The sequence below is a fragment of the Sciurus vulgaris genome, assembly GCF_902686455.1.
Source record: "Sciurus vulgaris genome assembly, chromosome: 4".
NCBI classification, from domain to species: Eukaryota; Metazoa; Chordata; class Mammalia; order Rodentia; family Sciuridae; genus Sciurus; species Sciurus vulgaris.
Window position 1 is genome coordinate 9654430 of NC_136464.1, and position 14844 is coordinate 9669273.

At 42.6% G+C, this 14844-nt stretch overlaps 1 protein-coding gene across 2 annotated transcripts; it reads left to right on the forward strand.

Annotated features, from left to right (window-relative positions):
• Window positions 1-337: 337 nt before the first annotated feature.
• On the forward strand, window positions 338-14543 carry NSMCE4A (NSE4 homolog A, SMC5-SMC6 complex component). 2 transcript variants are annotated; one of them, XM_079138486.1, is made up of 10 exons: window positions 340-1073; window positions 1796-1873; window positions 4108-4238; window positions 6684-6835; window positions 8650-8749; window positions 9346-9436; window positions 10798-10892; window positions 12428-12476; window positions 13190-13284; window positions 13368-14543. In XM_079138486.1, the coding sequence occupies exons 1-10, from the start codon at window positions 791-793 to the stop codon at window positions 13440-13442; spliced, it is 1149 nt and encodes a 382-aa protein (XP_078994612.1). In that variant the 5' UTR covers window positions 340-790; the 3' UTR covers window positions 13443-14543. The 2 variants fall into 2 exon arrangements, with proteins under 2 accessions (XP_078994611.1, XP_078994612.1); XM_079138485.1 differs by having other exon boundaries at window positions 338-1073; window positions 13190-14543.
• Window positions 14544-14844: the final 301 nt, after the last annotated feature.

The following is a 14844-nucleotide window of genomic DNA, read 5'->3' on the forward strand; positions in this document are numbered from 1 at the left end:
CCATGGAAGGGCATTTACATTAATCTTCAAAAACTGTACTGAATACAATTCCATCTTCTTGAAACTTTAAGAGGTATTTTTGGAATATTCTGGCCTGAGAGTCAGTTATGAACAGCCTGCCATGTTGGAGATTTTAAGTGGCATGGTTGACAGTTCACTATGAGAAAGTTCAAGGAGCCCCGGTCACTTTTGTTCCTTTTTGTGTCCTCAGAGTGGTACTGTAGGCTGCACAGAAACCCCATTTCACACCCCGCCCCCCCACGGGCTCTGGTCGCAGATGATGAGCCAGCAGCGGACCACTCCTCTTGTTCCCGCACTCGTCCTGTCCTGCTCCACCGCAGGGACTCGCTCAGCCAAGGGCTGCGTGCCCACGCTGTTGCCAGGCTGTAGCTGCGTCCTGGAGAGCCAAGGGACCCTGGGAAGATGGCAGGTCTAGCGGGGTGGGCACGGGGGACCAGAAAGCCAAGAGTCTAAGACCTTGCAGTGCGGAGTAAGTGGGGTCGCGTTACACCCATGTCGAGGGCACTGCGGGGCCCCGGCCAGCGCCCCCGGGGGCAGTGGGCAGCGCCCGGGCGCGCCGCGGCCCCGGCAGGTGCGGACCCCGCGCCCGCGGCAGCCCGGCGCGGCGGCGGCCCAGGCCCCTGTGCAGGCCTCCCGCCACAGGCGTCGCTGTGCGCTCGCGCCGGGCCCGGAGCCGCGTTCCGCCGGGAGCAGGCGCTCGCGCCGAGCAGGGGTTTCAGTTTCTGGCGCGAACTTCCGCCGTTCGGAAGTTGCACGGCGAATTGGCGCGATGTCTGGAGACAGCAGCGGCCGCCGGTCCGAGGGCCGGGGCCGGGGCCGCGACCCGCACCGGGACCGCACCCGTTCTCGCTCCCGCTCGCGGTCCCCGTTGTCCCGCCGCGGCGCCGCGCCGGAGCGCAGGGAGGCCCCGGAGCGCCCGAGCTTGGAGGAGGCAGAGCCGTCGGATTCCGGGGACGAGATGGTGGACCCGGCCAGCTTGGAGGCGGAGACCGACCACGGCCTGTGCCGCCAGATCCGCCATCAGTACCGGGCGCTCATCAACTCCGTCCAACGTAAGGCGGCGCCTCGGGGCGGCGCGGGCCGGGGCCGCGGTCCGCCTGCGCCCGGCGGCGGGGAGGGGCCGCGGGCAGGTGCGGCGCAGGCCTGGCGGCCGCGCCTTCCCCTATTTACAAAGTGCTCGTGTTGTCGCTGCAGCCGCACGACCTTGGCGGTGGCAGCGGGTCCCCGATGGGCAGGCTGGAAAAGCCGGAGGCCAGACCCGGCCGGCGACTCGCCCGAGCTCAGCCGGCCAGTAGGGAGAGGACGCGAAGCCTCTGCTCTTCATTGCGTCCAGCCGGTCTTCGCGTGGGCGGCCGGCCCCGCAGCCACGCGTCCCCCGAGGGCTGCCCGAAAGGCACCTTCTCGCTCCCGACCCCGACCACCGACTTTGAAAAACTCTGGGTGGGCCCGCGCGTCTGCTGCGTGGCCGCCCAGGTGACCCTGTTGCTTGCAAAGTTTGAGAACCGCTCCTCCTCGGAGGCTGCAGAGGAGCCAAGCCCTCCGGGTTAGGGGTAGAGGGAGCCGGGGTTTGCTTTTCAAGTTCATGCTGCTTAAAGCGGAGGGTCGCCTTTCTCCTTCCCGGCCAAGTAGGTTAAAAAGGTGAAGGCGTTTCAAGTAATTATCCAGGAATCAGGGGCGCGGGTTTGGCCTTGCCACCTCAGGTGACACGAGTTTGTTAACTACTTCTTAGTAAACGATGAGCACATTTTACCAAAGTTTGTGGTTTCTTACACAGAAAACCGGGAGGATATTCTGAACGCCAGCGACAAATTAACAGAGGTCCTTGAAGAGGCCAACACTCTGTTTAATGGAGGTAATTCATAGTTTTATATATGCTGTTGTATGTTTTATGATCATTTAGTTTTATATAAGAGCCCAGTTATTGACATTGCACAGTTCCCACATTTGTGATGGTGCTTTGCAGGGTTTGGAAGCTTTTTCGTTATAGCAAGAATACTACTTTCATTGTGCACTTGCTAAGCACAGACTCAGGGATCCACGTGACATTCTGGGGGTGGGTCCCACTATGTTTTAACAGGCCCGCCCCCCACGGTTCTGTTGCGGGTTCACAGTTTGAGAGCTTCACAGTGAATCACCATTTATTGAATGGATGAACTAAAGAACTGACCTAGACTCTGACGTCCCATTTCTTTTCCTGTCCCTGTTCTAGTTTCTTTTCCCCCAGCTGTTGGTCCTCCTGTAACCCGGTGGTGGTGGCCATGTCTGCAAGTGCACCTGTTGGCCTCCAAGGAGGAGGGGGTAATTTAGAGAACTGGACTGGGAGCTTTAAGAAAACAATCTTAGTGTTTTAGTCAGCTTTTTCACTGCTGTGACTAAAAGAACCCATCCGGAACATAACAGGAAGGAAAAGTTAATTGAGGGCTCATAGTTTCAGAGGTCTTAGTCTGTAGAAGGCCCTCTCTGTTCCTTGGGGCTGGAGGTGAGACAGAACATCATGGTGGACAAGTGTGGCAGAGGGATGCAGCTTACTTAGTGATCAGGATGCAGAGAGAGAGAGACTCCCTGCTCCAGATACAAAATATATACCCCACAGCCATGCCCCCAATTAACCACTTCCTCCAACCATATCCCACCCTCCTCCAGTTACCACTCAGTTAATCCCATTAGGGATTAAGTCACTTATTAGGTTAAAATTCTCACAACCCAACTATTTCTCCTCAGAACCTTCCTGCATTGTCTCACATGAGCTTTTGGGGATACCTCACATCCAAACCATAACACTTCGATTGAATTAAAAGCAATAAAAGTGGTTATGGTAGCAGTGATTTGTGTTCAATGACAGGAAGGGGCTGGGGGTCAAAGAGTTCTAGGACACTCTTCAGACACTGTCCCCCCAGAATCCTCTCACAATTCTGTGGGAATGCAAAGGGAGAATGCAGGCAAAAATCAGGGTAAGAGTCAACAGAACTGGCCCTGATATCTCAGTTCCTCATGTTCTTCATGGACTGGGATACTTGCTTCTAGCCATTTCCTCGTACGGCTAGTGGCTTCAGGGTTGCCACCTTTAACACTTCCTGTCAACATGCTCTCCAGTTGTGTCTTCTGCTCTGTGGTACTACAGAAATTTCAGACAAAATTGTTCTCTCACCTGGACCCTAAAAGTTGCCCTAGAAATAGAATTCTACTTTCTCTACATTCATGGATGTAATGTCTCTGTTTTAAATCTTTAGAGGTTCAGCAGGCATCTGTGATGTGATATTTGCACTTTTCTTGCAGCATGCCATGGGGCTGATGGGCAAGGGCCATATAGGGTAGAGCCCAGGAACAAGTCCACCCAGTAACCAGCTTCTGCCTCTGCCTGGCTTCCTTTCTCATTGTCACTTCTGCAGTGACTCTCCCGAAATGGTTAGAAACCTTTCCTCTGAGAAAAAAAATGATGAATAAGAACAAAAACAAGTTCAGCAAGTTCTCCAGCTGAGACTTTGCTGTTTTTGTGAGGCTCGTTCAGGAAAGCAGTGCTATAAATGAAATGGCCTTGAGGAGCAAGCCGGAGGAGCATTTTTGTATTTTGAACTTGGCTGGACTGGTCTCTACTGGGCTCCCACTTAGAGTTCTGCTCTGCAAGTGTTCCCAGACTGCTTTTTCATGCTCCCTGTCACCCACAGGGTGTTAAGCCCAGCACCCCCAGCCTTGCTGTTTCCTCCAGTTGAACCTTCATCTCTCCAAACTTCATGTCTCCCCTAGTGGACATTCGACTTGACTTATATCAGCACAGGTGAGAATAGTGATTGGAAGGGGTTATTTGAGTGTCACACATGATAAGAGATTTTTGTTAAACTGGGGTTGTTAAGAGATTGTGGTTCAGTTCTGGAGCATGAAAACTAGATAGAAAGCAGACTTTTAGGAAGACTGGTCAGTTTGGATTGAGATTTTGGTGAAGTGGGCACCAGTTTTAGAAAATAGATTCATTTTCAGCCTTTTGCATTTTTTTTTTTTTTTTAAAACCCAGTGAGAAGTCCTAATAAGTAGTTGGATATTTGGGGGAGGTATCTGTCAATAATGTGCTTATTTTCCTTTTCTCATTAGTGTCCCGAGCAAGAGAAGCAGTTCTAGATGCCCAGTTTCTTGTTCTGGCTTCTGATTTGGGCAAAGAGAAAGCAAAGCAGCTGCGCTCTGATCTGAACTCATTTGATATGTTAAGATATGTTGAAACTCTAGTAAGTTCAAAGCTATCCAATTTTAATGTGTTTTTCTGTTATATTGTATAATTATCAACTTGGCATATATCAATCTGCAAATGGTCTTCACTTCATTTTCCTTTTTTTCTTTTTCTGGTCTCAGAATCCTCTAAAGAGATCTTGCCAGATTAAACAGATGAAAGTAGAAGTATGTGGTGGAATCTGGACTGGGAACTTAGAACAGTTTGAAAATCTTAGTGTTCTGAGGCTCTGGATGCTATGTTACTCATAAATGGCCATTTCCTCAGTCACTTCATAATTGTCTAGATCATTCTCCAAAACCTGGGGGCCTTTTGCCTGGGCTGGGCTGCAGTTCTCACCGCAGGGGACAGAGCTCAGCTGGAGATGTGAGTTCTGGTGAAGAGGCATATTTTGGGCTGCCTTTGAGAATATGATTATAGTTTTGTTTTGTTTTACTCATATTTCTTTGCCTCTTAAGAAATTTGAATAGTCGTTACCTGAATTTTTTTGTTTTTAAATATTTTTAGTTGTAGGTGGACACAGTAGTTTATTTATGTATATGTGGTGCTAAAGATCGAACCCAGTGCCTCGTGTGCTAGGCAAGCACTGTACCACTGAGCAATCCCAGCCCGCTGTTACCTGAAATTTTAAAACTCTTTTCATGGATTTACTAAAAAAAGTACACCGAGATTGACCTTGTGTCCTGCTCTGTTGTTTCGCTTTATTCTGCTCTGAGACATCCTCTGTCCTAGCACAGAGATGCACATTGGTATGGACATAAGATTTCTAACTGGGTGTTTATGTTAAGTGGTTATTAAAATGATTTAATACTGTGAGATCTGACCAGATGAAGTGACTATGTTGTAAAGGTTTGAGGCAGCCAGTTATTTCCAATTTGTTTTTTTTTTAATACCTTAAAATGTTCTTTTTTTCTTAAAAAAAAAACAAAAAACCTTTTTTGTGTGTGTATGAAATATAATGCCTCTAGGAAAAAGCACACTAATGTACAGCTGAATAAAGTGACCATATATCGGATATTTTAAAAATTATTTAAAAAAAATAAGATTAAGCTCTGTACTTTAACTGTCAGAATTAATCCAGAAATCTTAAAGCAGTAAATATAAAACCCTAAATTAATATTTGTCTAGACTCTGGTTGGAGAAAGCCTTCCCAAGTGCAACATCAAACAGAGACTCTGTAAGGAAAAAACTGGTAGATTTGACCAGACCAAAAAAAAAAAAAATTTGCTTTTGGTACCGGGGATTGAACCCAGGGGGGCTTAACCATGAGCCACATCCCCTGTCCTTTTTTAATATTTTATTTAGAGACAAGTTCTCACTGAGTTGCTAAGGGCCTTGCTAATCTGCTGAGGCTAGCTTGAACTCTCGATCCTCCTGCCTCAGCCTCCTGAGTTGCTAGGATTACAGGCGTGGCCCACTGCACCAGACAAAAATTGAAACACCTTCCCACAAGGGTCAGGTAGGACTGGGTGGCAAGAGAATGGAAGAGCTCCGACCATGCCACAGTGAAAGGCCCTCGTAGCCTTTCTTTGCTTTGAAGTTTGGTTGCCTTTAATAAGATTAAGCTCCTTGAGGGCTTTGTGATTATTGTTTACATATGATATTACTATTTTCATGTAATAATGCCCAGACATTTTACAGCATAATGCAATAAAAGTATTCTTTCATAAAAGTAAATTCAATGTAAATCATTTTCTGTAAGATAAACTTCGAGATGAGAGCATTGTTTGACTTCTGTCAACTCTTCCCGGGAAGATGAGCAGTTCTCTCACGGCTGCTCTCTGGGTTTACGGAGGTTCTAGCTGAATAATGAACTCTAGGAAATTGGCTAACGATTAAAGTTTGAAAGCCAGGAACCTCCCTGTTCTGTTTTGGAGTTTTTGATTTAGGATGTGATTCTGTATTTTTATGCTAGTACAGCTCGACTGACAACTAGTTGTGGTACAAGACTCCCCAGGGGGCTCAGCTCTTGTAGCATTCTTGAACCCCTTAGCCTGCCAGGGGCTGCAGCAGGTTTCTCAGCTTGGCACTGAGCTTGGCGTTTTGCGCTGGGTGAGTCTTTGCTTTGGAGCCTGTACTGTGTACTGCAGAAGGCTGGGCAGCCTCCTGACTTCTACATAGATTTGATAGCGCATCAGCTGTGACCACCAAAAATACTTAGCTATTGCCAAAAGTCCCCTGGAGGCAAAATCATCCTGGCGGAGAACCACTGGTCTAAAGCATGGCATTTCTCACCCAGAGGGTGAGGGATATTTGCCACAAAATGGTAACTTTGAGTAGAATGCATATAGAACACTGTTTTTACCATAAGGAATTGAGCCAGCATGGTAAGATGCTGAAGACGGGCTTTGCCTCTGCCCCTTGGGGTTGTGCAGATGACTAGATGTGGTAAATGACTGCTTGTGGCTTAACTGGGGCTTTTTGTTTTCCTTCGTTTTTGTAGCTGACACATATGGGTGTAAATCCGCTAGAAGCTGAAGAACTCATCCGTGATGAAGATAGTTCTGATTTTGAATTCATAGTCTATGACTCCTGGAAAATATCAGGCAAAACAGCAGAAAACACCTTTAATAAAACCCATACATTCCACTTTCTGTAAGATTATTTTAAAAATCCAACAGACCAGCCATTTATAAATCTTAATTTTTTTTTTATTGTAGGGACAAAGCTTAAATGGTATTGCAGAGGTGACAGTCACATGCTATTGTTTGGAGACTTTCTAAACTTTGATTTCAAAGTCCATAAGCTCTTGTTAGGGAAGCAGCCTTAAGGATCCCTCATCCTCTCTTACCAGGAAAGGCTCTCTCCTGGTGTGCCGGCTTTCTAGCTCAGGGGACTTTGATCTGTAGCATATTTGGTTTCATTTTATCCTCTCTGACGTCCTTATCATGTAGGAGGACGAGCAGTTCTCTCACTGCTGCTCTCTGGGTTTTCAGGGTGTCTTGAGATTATGTAGCAGTATGTGTCAAGGACTACTATGAGAATCTGTCCTGTTGGATGAACACTGACCTATATTTGGAGAATGCTTGAGTCACTCCATATAAGCTGCCCAGTTCATGTTTTAGATACAACTCTAACTTTAAGAAAATTAAAAAAAAAATTTTTTTTTTTTTTTCCCAAATGAAATTGGCTTGTCTCCATAGCTCCAAAAAAGAATGGCCCATGCTGGTTCTTTTGTAAAACAGCCTCTAAGCCCAGTGGTCCTGTGCCCATAGGTACTTTCTCTAGAGTAACCTTCTAAGCCATCTCAGTGCATCCTTAAGTGTGTTAGCTCCTAAACATTTGTCTTTTCTAATTTGCCTTGAAACCTCCTGAGATTGGTAGTGTCTCAGTCAGAAGGCTTTGGGGACATGGATTGCACTTGGTCATGGTCCAGTGCCAGGCATTTCTAACCTGTGTTCAGGTAACTCAGGTGCACATTGTAGGATAAAATCTGTATCTTTGATTTTTGCTGCTTAGTGCCAAGTGGTCATAAATTCTAGCATCTAAAAATGAAGCCTTAAACTCGATCTCATCAACCAACCCAGCTTCGAGCCACAAAGAAGTGCTTACAACCCTGTGCACTTGCTGTTCCCTTGACCTCTGATGGCCTTTCCCCATCTTCTGTACCTAGCAAGGTTTATTTATCCAACAGGTCCCAACCTGGAAGCTTCCAGTAACTTCTTCAGAGGGGTTACCAGTGTAGGATCAGATTTCCCAGCCAGATCACGCCTATGTTTGGGTAGAAATCTCTGCCCGTACATTCTTGTACACTTGAGGAACATCCTAAAGCAGCTCTGTGGACTAGAGCCATATTATGTTGAAATGGACCCGTGTGAATAGATATTTGTTCATCTATACCATATATTTTCATCTCCGCAAGTAGCATGACCACATGGGTCTGTATTCTTGGGGCTTGGATCTCTATATGATACATCTATTACTGTACCTGAAGTTCTCTCTTTCCAGAAGGAAAAGAATCCCGGGGCCTTTCCTTGACCTCTTTTTCTTATGCGTGTGCTCTATAGTCCCAGGCAATGAACCTCGGCCCTGACACTGCTAGATCAGATTTGTGACCCCACTGGAGGGGTTTTGTTCGCCTTCCCCACTTGTTCATCCTTCCCTCATCTCAAAAGTTGGCTCTGTCGAACAGACTGCAGGCTTGCTGGGAAGACTTCACGGGTACTCATTGGCCTGCTGTTCAGAGCACCATGTTGTGCTTGAGGAGATGTTTGGTTGAGCAAGATCCTAGGAACCCTTTTAGAAATACAAAGGGAGCAGAAAGGATGTCACAACTTACCGAGAGTCTTGTCAGCCTATATATTGCTGATGCCTGGTCTGAATTTAATTATACCATGCTGGCTGCGTTTAGTTAGGAAATTAGTTTGTTTAAAAAACAGAAAAAGACATGAAAGCATATTTTTCATTAGGTTGGGTTCAATACAAGGAGAACTTCCCGCGCCAAAGCCACGAATTGATCGTCCAAGAAAACATCATATGATAGAAGAGCAGAGAGCAATGCCTGCTCAGGTTTGTTTTTTAGATGTTGCTTTTATAACCACCTAAAATTAAAGTAGTCATTATGATTTACCTACAATAGGCCATGTTTTCTGAGCTTTAGGGATTGGAGTCAGCTTTTGCCATTTAAATAATTATTTTATTTGAGTCTTTAAGCATTTTAAGGGATTGAACACAGTGCTGGTGAATTCTTTGTTGTGGGGAAAGATAATGCCAATGTCCTGGGCATTGGAGGATGGTTAGCAGCATCCCTGGCCTTCTACCAGATGCCAATAGCACCTCCAGCACCATTGTGATATTAAAAAATATTTTGGGGGAAAAACTGCATCCAATTGAAAACTATTATTCAAAACTGTTCTGTTTGTATATTGCTATTTTATATTCAACGTGAAAATTGCTGATTTGGTAATGTTACCCCTCTACTAAGATATTAATATTAAAATGTTACTGAAATTAGATAAATATTTTAATTAGAAAATTTAAGGCAGCAATAAAAACTAACAATCCTCAAAAAAATGTTTTTGAAGAGTTTGGGTGTATAAGAGAAAAAAGATGGTTAGCTGGTGAGGAAGTCACTGAGCTTGATAATGCCCTTTTTCTTTTTCCAGTTGAAAAGAATGGAAGAATCTCACCAAGAAGCAACAGAAAAAGAAGTGGAAAGAATCTTGGGACTGTTGCAAACATATTTTCGAGAAGACCGTAAGTATGACACCAAATAAAAAATGGAACAAATTTATTTATCAAGACATCACTTTCAACAAGATTCTTATTTAGAAGGCATTTTCAGTTGTGTATAATCTTTGAATCATTTTTATTCTTTATTTTTGTATGTACTCATTCCCTTTAGAAAGCCCCACTCAAATTTTGGTGAAGTAACTCTTCATTTTTATCTTAAAAAGATGGGGTATTTTAGCTGGGTGTGGTGGTGCACGCCTGTAATCCTAGCAGCATGGAAGGCTGAGGCAGAAGGATCGTGAGATCAAAGCTAGCCTCACAATATTGAGGCACTAAGCAACTCAGTGAGACCCTGTCTCTGAAATAAAAAACAAAATAGGTCTGGGGATGTGGCTTAGTGGTTGAGTGTCCCTGAATTCAATTCCCAGTACCCACTGCCTCTGAAAAAAAGATGGGGTATTTTAGCTGGATGTGGTGATACACCCTATAATCCCAGAGGCTAGGGAGGCTGAAGCAAAAGGTGTGCAAGTTCAAAGCGAGCCTCAGCAATGGCGAGGCGCTAAGTAACTCAGTGAGACCCTGTCTCTAAATAAATACAAAATAGGGCTGCGGATGTGGCTCAGTGGTTGAGTGCCCCTGAGTTCAATCCCTGGTACCCAAAATAAAAAGAACAGGGGATATGGCTCTGGGTTCCATCTGCAGTACCGTAAAAAAACAAAAATGAAAAGATAAGGGTATTACAAAAAGATAAAAAAAGATAAAAAATGATGAAAGATAAGAGTATTATAAAGTGTGCCATAAAAGTGAGAAAAGCAAAAAATTAAGCACCTCTATTGCTTTATTTCCCAGAGGTAGCCATTTGTAAAACCTGATATGCTTATTTTCAGATTATTTTGTTTATGTCAGTTGTATAAACATGCAAGTGGTTTATTTTTTTTCAAAGCTAATCATGCTATACACATCCTTCTGCAATATGACTTTTCTGTGTGGACATTCTTCCATATCAATACCTACAGCTCTCCCTTGTTCCTTTCAGTGATTCTCATTCTGTGGCTTTGTCATAACTGTATTCAGTAGAGCTCTATTAATGCATAAGTTATTTATTACATTTTACTATTATATAAACTGCTGAAATGAAAAATTTTGTGACCGTGAACATGTGCTGCTCTTTCTGTAGGATGGCTTTTTAGGGGGTTGTCAGGTTAGCAGTCATACATGTTTTTAACACATAAGCCAAACTGGCCTCCAGAAGCGTAGTTGATTTGTACTCCCACAGCAGGAGTGCTCTTTCCTTTGTATCTGCCTAACAATAGAAAGTATGGTTGTTATTGGTAAGCAAAAAATGATCTTCTCTGTTTTGAAGAATTTTTTTCTTTCTCTTATAGCTGATACTCCAATGTCCTTTTTTGACTTTGTGGTTGATCCACATTCTTTCCCCCGTACAGTGGAAAACATCTTTCATGTTTCCTTCATTATACGGGTAAGATTTAACATTTCTCTAATTGCTTTTATATGCTTTTAAAAGGATAAGTAAGCTGAGCTAAGCTGAGCACAGTGGTACACACCTGTAATCCAGCTCCTTGGGAGGCTGAGGCAGAAGGATCACAAGTTTGAGGCCAACCTTGGCAACTTAGCAAGACCCTGTCTGAAAAGAAATGAAAAAGCCTAGGGATGTACCTTAGTGGCAGGACACCTCTGCGTTTAATTCCCAGATTTGGGGTGATGAGGGCAGGAGACAAAATAGAAGCTATAGATGGGAGCTTGCAAAGGTTATCTATATAGTATATATAGTTTACACTTGCAGCAAAACATTATTTGGAATGTTAGATGGAAGAAACTAGTTAAACATTTGTGTGCTTGCCTTTGCCTTTTAGAAAGTACAGATTGAGTGTCCTTAATCTGAGAATTCAAAATGCTCTAAAAAAAGAAACTTTTTGAGTACTGACATGATGTCACAAGTGGAAAGTTCCACAACTGACCTCATGGGAATGGGTTGCAGGCACATTGAAAGCGTCGTACAAAATTACCTCTGGATATACGTGTATAAGGTATATATGAAACATAAATGGATTTCATGTCTAGGCTTGAGTCCTGTTCCCAAGACATTTAATAATATACAAATATTCCAAATCTGAAAAAATCTGAAATATTTCTGGTTCCAAGCATTTTTGGATAAGCATTTTGACAATTCTTTCTCTACAGCCTGCGTGTAGAGAAAGAATTGTCAAAGTTTGGATATGGAACTATAGATTGGATAAAGGTATGGTAAATTTCCTGAGTTTAACTGACATGCTTTGTAAGAGAATGCCTTTTTCTCAAGAAATACACACTGAAGAATTTGGGAAGTGGGGCTGGCTATCATTCTCAAATCATTTATGCCTAATAATAATATATACTAGAGATAGTGGATAAAGTACATGTGACAAGTTAGTGATCAAAGTAAATGTTATCATTGATGAATATGGGTACAGGATATATGGGAGGTCTTTATAGTAGTTTTATAGCTCTTTAACTCTTAAATCGTTCAAATAGGTCTTAAAATAACTCCCAAATGTACCGTTTGCTTTAGACTGTGTTACAGCTCTAGGTTTCACTGCTAGACATGTGAGATGAAGTTGATTTTAACCTTTGACAAAAGCTTATATTTATCAAAGTTTTTTTTTTTCAGAAATAACAAAGGCATATTTTGCTAGTTGTCTTAGTGACAGAATCGTGCATAACAGAATATGGAATATCCATAGTAAAATATGCATAAATTGGTTAAAGAGAGTTTTACTTAAGAGTCTCAGGATGGAGGCTGTGTCTGGTAAAAGAGCTGATAAGAAACCTGAGTGATACTCAGTTGTAAAGAAAGATGATAGAGAAGTCTGTCCATATCATCTCCTCGTTATTGTTGGTGCATATTTTGATTATCGGAGAGACATAGATTTTTCTAATTGAATACTTTTTTTCATCCAGTGGTTACAGATTTTGATCTAAATTTTGGTCTTCTCCTAAAACCACATTTTGTTTTAGGATGGTTTTGCAAGAATAAGACTTGACCAGGACCGACTGCCAATAATAGGTAAATGATTATATGTTTGGCAAAATTATTTATAGAGAAAATATATTTGCTACTAGAGTTTATGAAATGTATTTTATGAAGTGTAAGAGAGTATTCACTATACATAACAAATTTTTGCAATATTGTACACTGCCCAGGTAACTGGAAAACACGGCCATAGGTTTAAAACTTTGATAGAGTCACCTGTCACTGATTCAACATCTGCTGTAAAGATTAACAAAATTGATAGTTTCCCTTAATTTTAATTTAGAACGTTTATGATTGCCATTTTTGTAGTTTCCTTCTACCACTTTTCTGTGAAAGCCAGCTCCTCCTCCCCCAAGTTTCTACGACTCTAATTCTTATTTGAATAATTTCACTTTCTATTACTCATATGCTTCTAAGTTCTCTGTTAGAGAATCATGTACTTTCATTGCACTTGTTACTTTAAACGTTCTTAATTTCATTTTAGATTCACAAGGGCTTTAGCTATTTGGTTGGTACGTAGATATATTTAAGTTTTCTAATGTTTGAAATATTTTTTTAATGGAAGCAAATGGGATTACTGCTACTGTTAACACTACTGTAGCAATTTAATAATGTATGAAATCCTAATAATATGGGCTGGTCTAAGTATCTTTTCAATAAAGGTTTCATTTCTGTTATTCATCAGTTGCTGTTCAGATTACCTATTCTGATTTGATAACCTTTGAAAACTTTTTTCTTTCAAACAGAACCTGTTAATATTAATGAAGAAAGTGAGGGAATCGACCAAAACACCCAAATCAGGAATCAAGGAATTATAGCTTTGAGTTACCGTGACTGGGAGGTAAAGCTCTGTATGTTGTGTCTGTTTCTGACGGACTCACTGGCTGTGAGCCCACTGCCCAAACATTCTTGGTTCCCTGCCAGGAGATCGTGAAGACCTTTGAGATTGCTGAGCCTGTGATTGCTTCAGGTCAGAGCCGGCAGAGGCTGAGTGCTTGACGCCAGCTGAAGGTAACATGTTCCGTGGGACAGCTGCATGGTTTTACCAGTTTATTTGGCAATCCAAACCATATTCCTCCTGCCACCGCCCCACCCCATGCCAGTGAAATTGGGGTTTTGCCTCCCTCTAGTGCCTTATTCCTAGAACTGTGTAAGTGGTGAGAAAGGCAGAGGCAGCATGTGGGCTAGAAGTTCCCTTCTCTGGGCTGGTTACCTTGGGAGGTTTGCAGCTACAAACAGCAGGACTTTGTTCTTGGTTTGGCCTTTTCCCCCCAACAAACTGATTTTAGATAAGAGAAATTCTGAATCCCCCCCCCCCCCCCCCCCAGTGTGCCCATTAGGTACAAAGAAGAAAAGGAGGATCAGGACAGTTACCTTGGAATGTTGTTAGTAAATGGGCATTTCTGAAATCTGAATTTTGCTATGAAATAATCCTTATTCTAATGAAGGGGAAGATGTCTAGAAAGAAATCTTGGTGATGATCTGGGATTCTGCAGTGTCAGCAGCTGTGGCTGGGAAGCAGAGCCAGAATCTGCTGACTCTGCCCTACTTTAAAACCTTGAGCAAGTCACTTCGTCTCAGCTGCATTTTCCTCATCTATGAGTCTCTCTAGAAAATTGGGGAATTTTTGAATAAGATTATTAAGTTTTTTTTTCTAGCTCCAATTTTCTGTGCTTTTGAGAATTGAGAGTTTTTTGGTATTTAATGTAACCTCCTAATATGTACTTCAATTAATTGAACTTCTTTTGTTCCAATATTTGCTGTCAAAATATTTTGAAGGAAAGAAGTGAACAGATCTAAGACATTAATGTGGATTGACCTGGGCCATATTTACTGAGGAGGGGCTAGTTGTTATATTTCACTTATATATATTATATGAACTTTTGGCTTATCATTTATAAACTGTTAATCAGTTATTTTTTCTCCCTTTTAGGACTTAAACGAATAGTGAAATCCAAATGGAAAGCAGCATGTATTGTATATATTGTATGATTAAACATTTTTAAAGACAGATTGTTTTTAGTAAAATGTAGCTTTTGATAGTTAATGAATTTGTCATGGTTGTCTTTGAATAAAGGAAATTCACTGCCATATTCACAAGCAGTTGTAATCTGTTTTATTCTTATTTTCTCTTCATGAGAGAGTTTCTCCTTTTTCCAGTCCCCTCCCATTGAAAATTTTACTTAGGTCACTATGCCTGTGGATCATTTTAATTCTTTTTATATCTCGAGCTGTAAAGTTAGCTGGTCAAGCCAACAAATAGGTTGTTCCATATGAAAAGATTGTTTTTTTCAGCTTAAAAATGGTCAAATGCCAGCAATTTCATATGACTGAGCCTAGGATTTACGCACCAGGGACCATTAGGCCCTCTGGAAAGCCAGGATGGACCACTGTCCCCAGC

What these genes read in the sequence shown, in the direction of transcription:
- NSMCE4A (XM_079138485.1), top strand. Translation starts at nt 791, where the DNA reads ATGTCTGGAGACAGCAGCGGCCGCCGGTCCGAGGGCCGGGGCCGGGGC. An exon ending in GCTCATCAACTCCGTCCAAC is followed by an intron (nt 1,074 to 1,795) that starts GTAAGGCGGCGC and finishes TTTCTTACACAG; the next exon opens with AAAACCGGGAGGATATTCTG. An exon ending in GGACCGACTGCCAATAATAG is followed by an intron (nt 12,477 to 13,189) that starts GTAAATGATTAT and finishes TCTTTCAAACAG; the next exon opens with AACCTGTTAATATTAATGAA.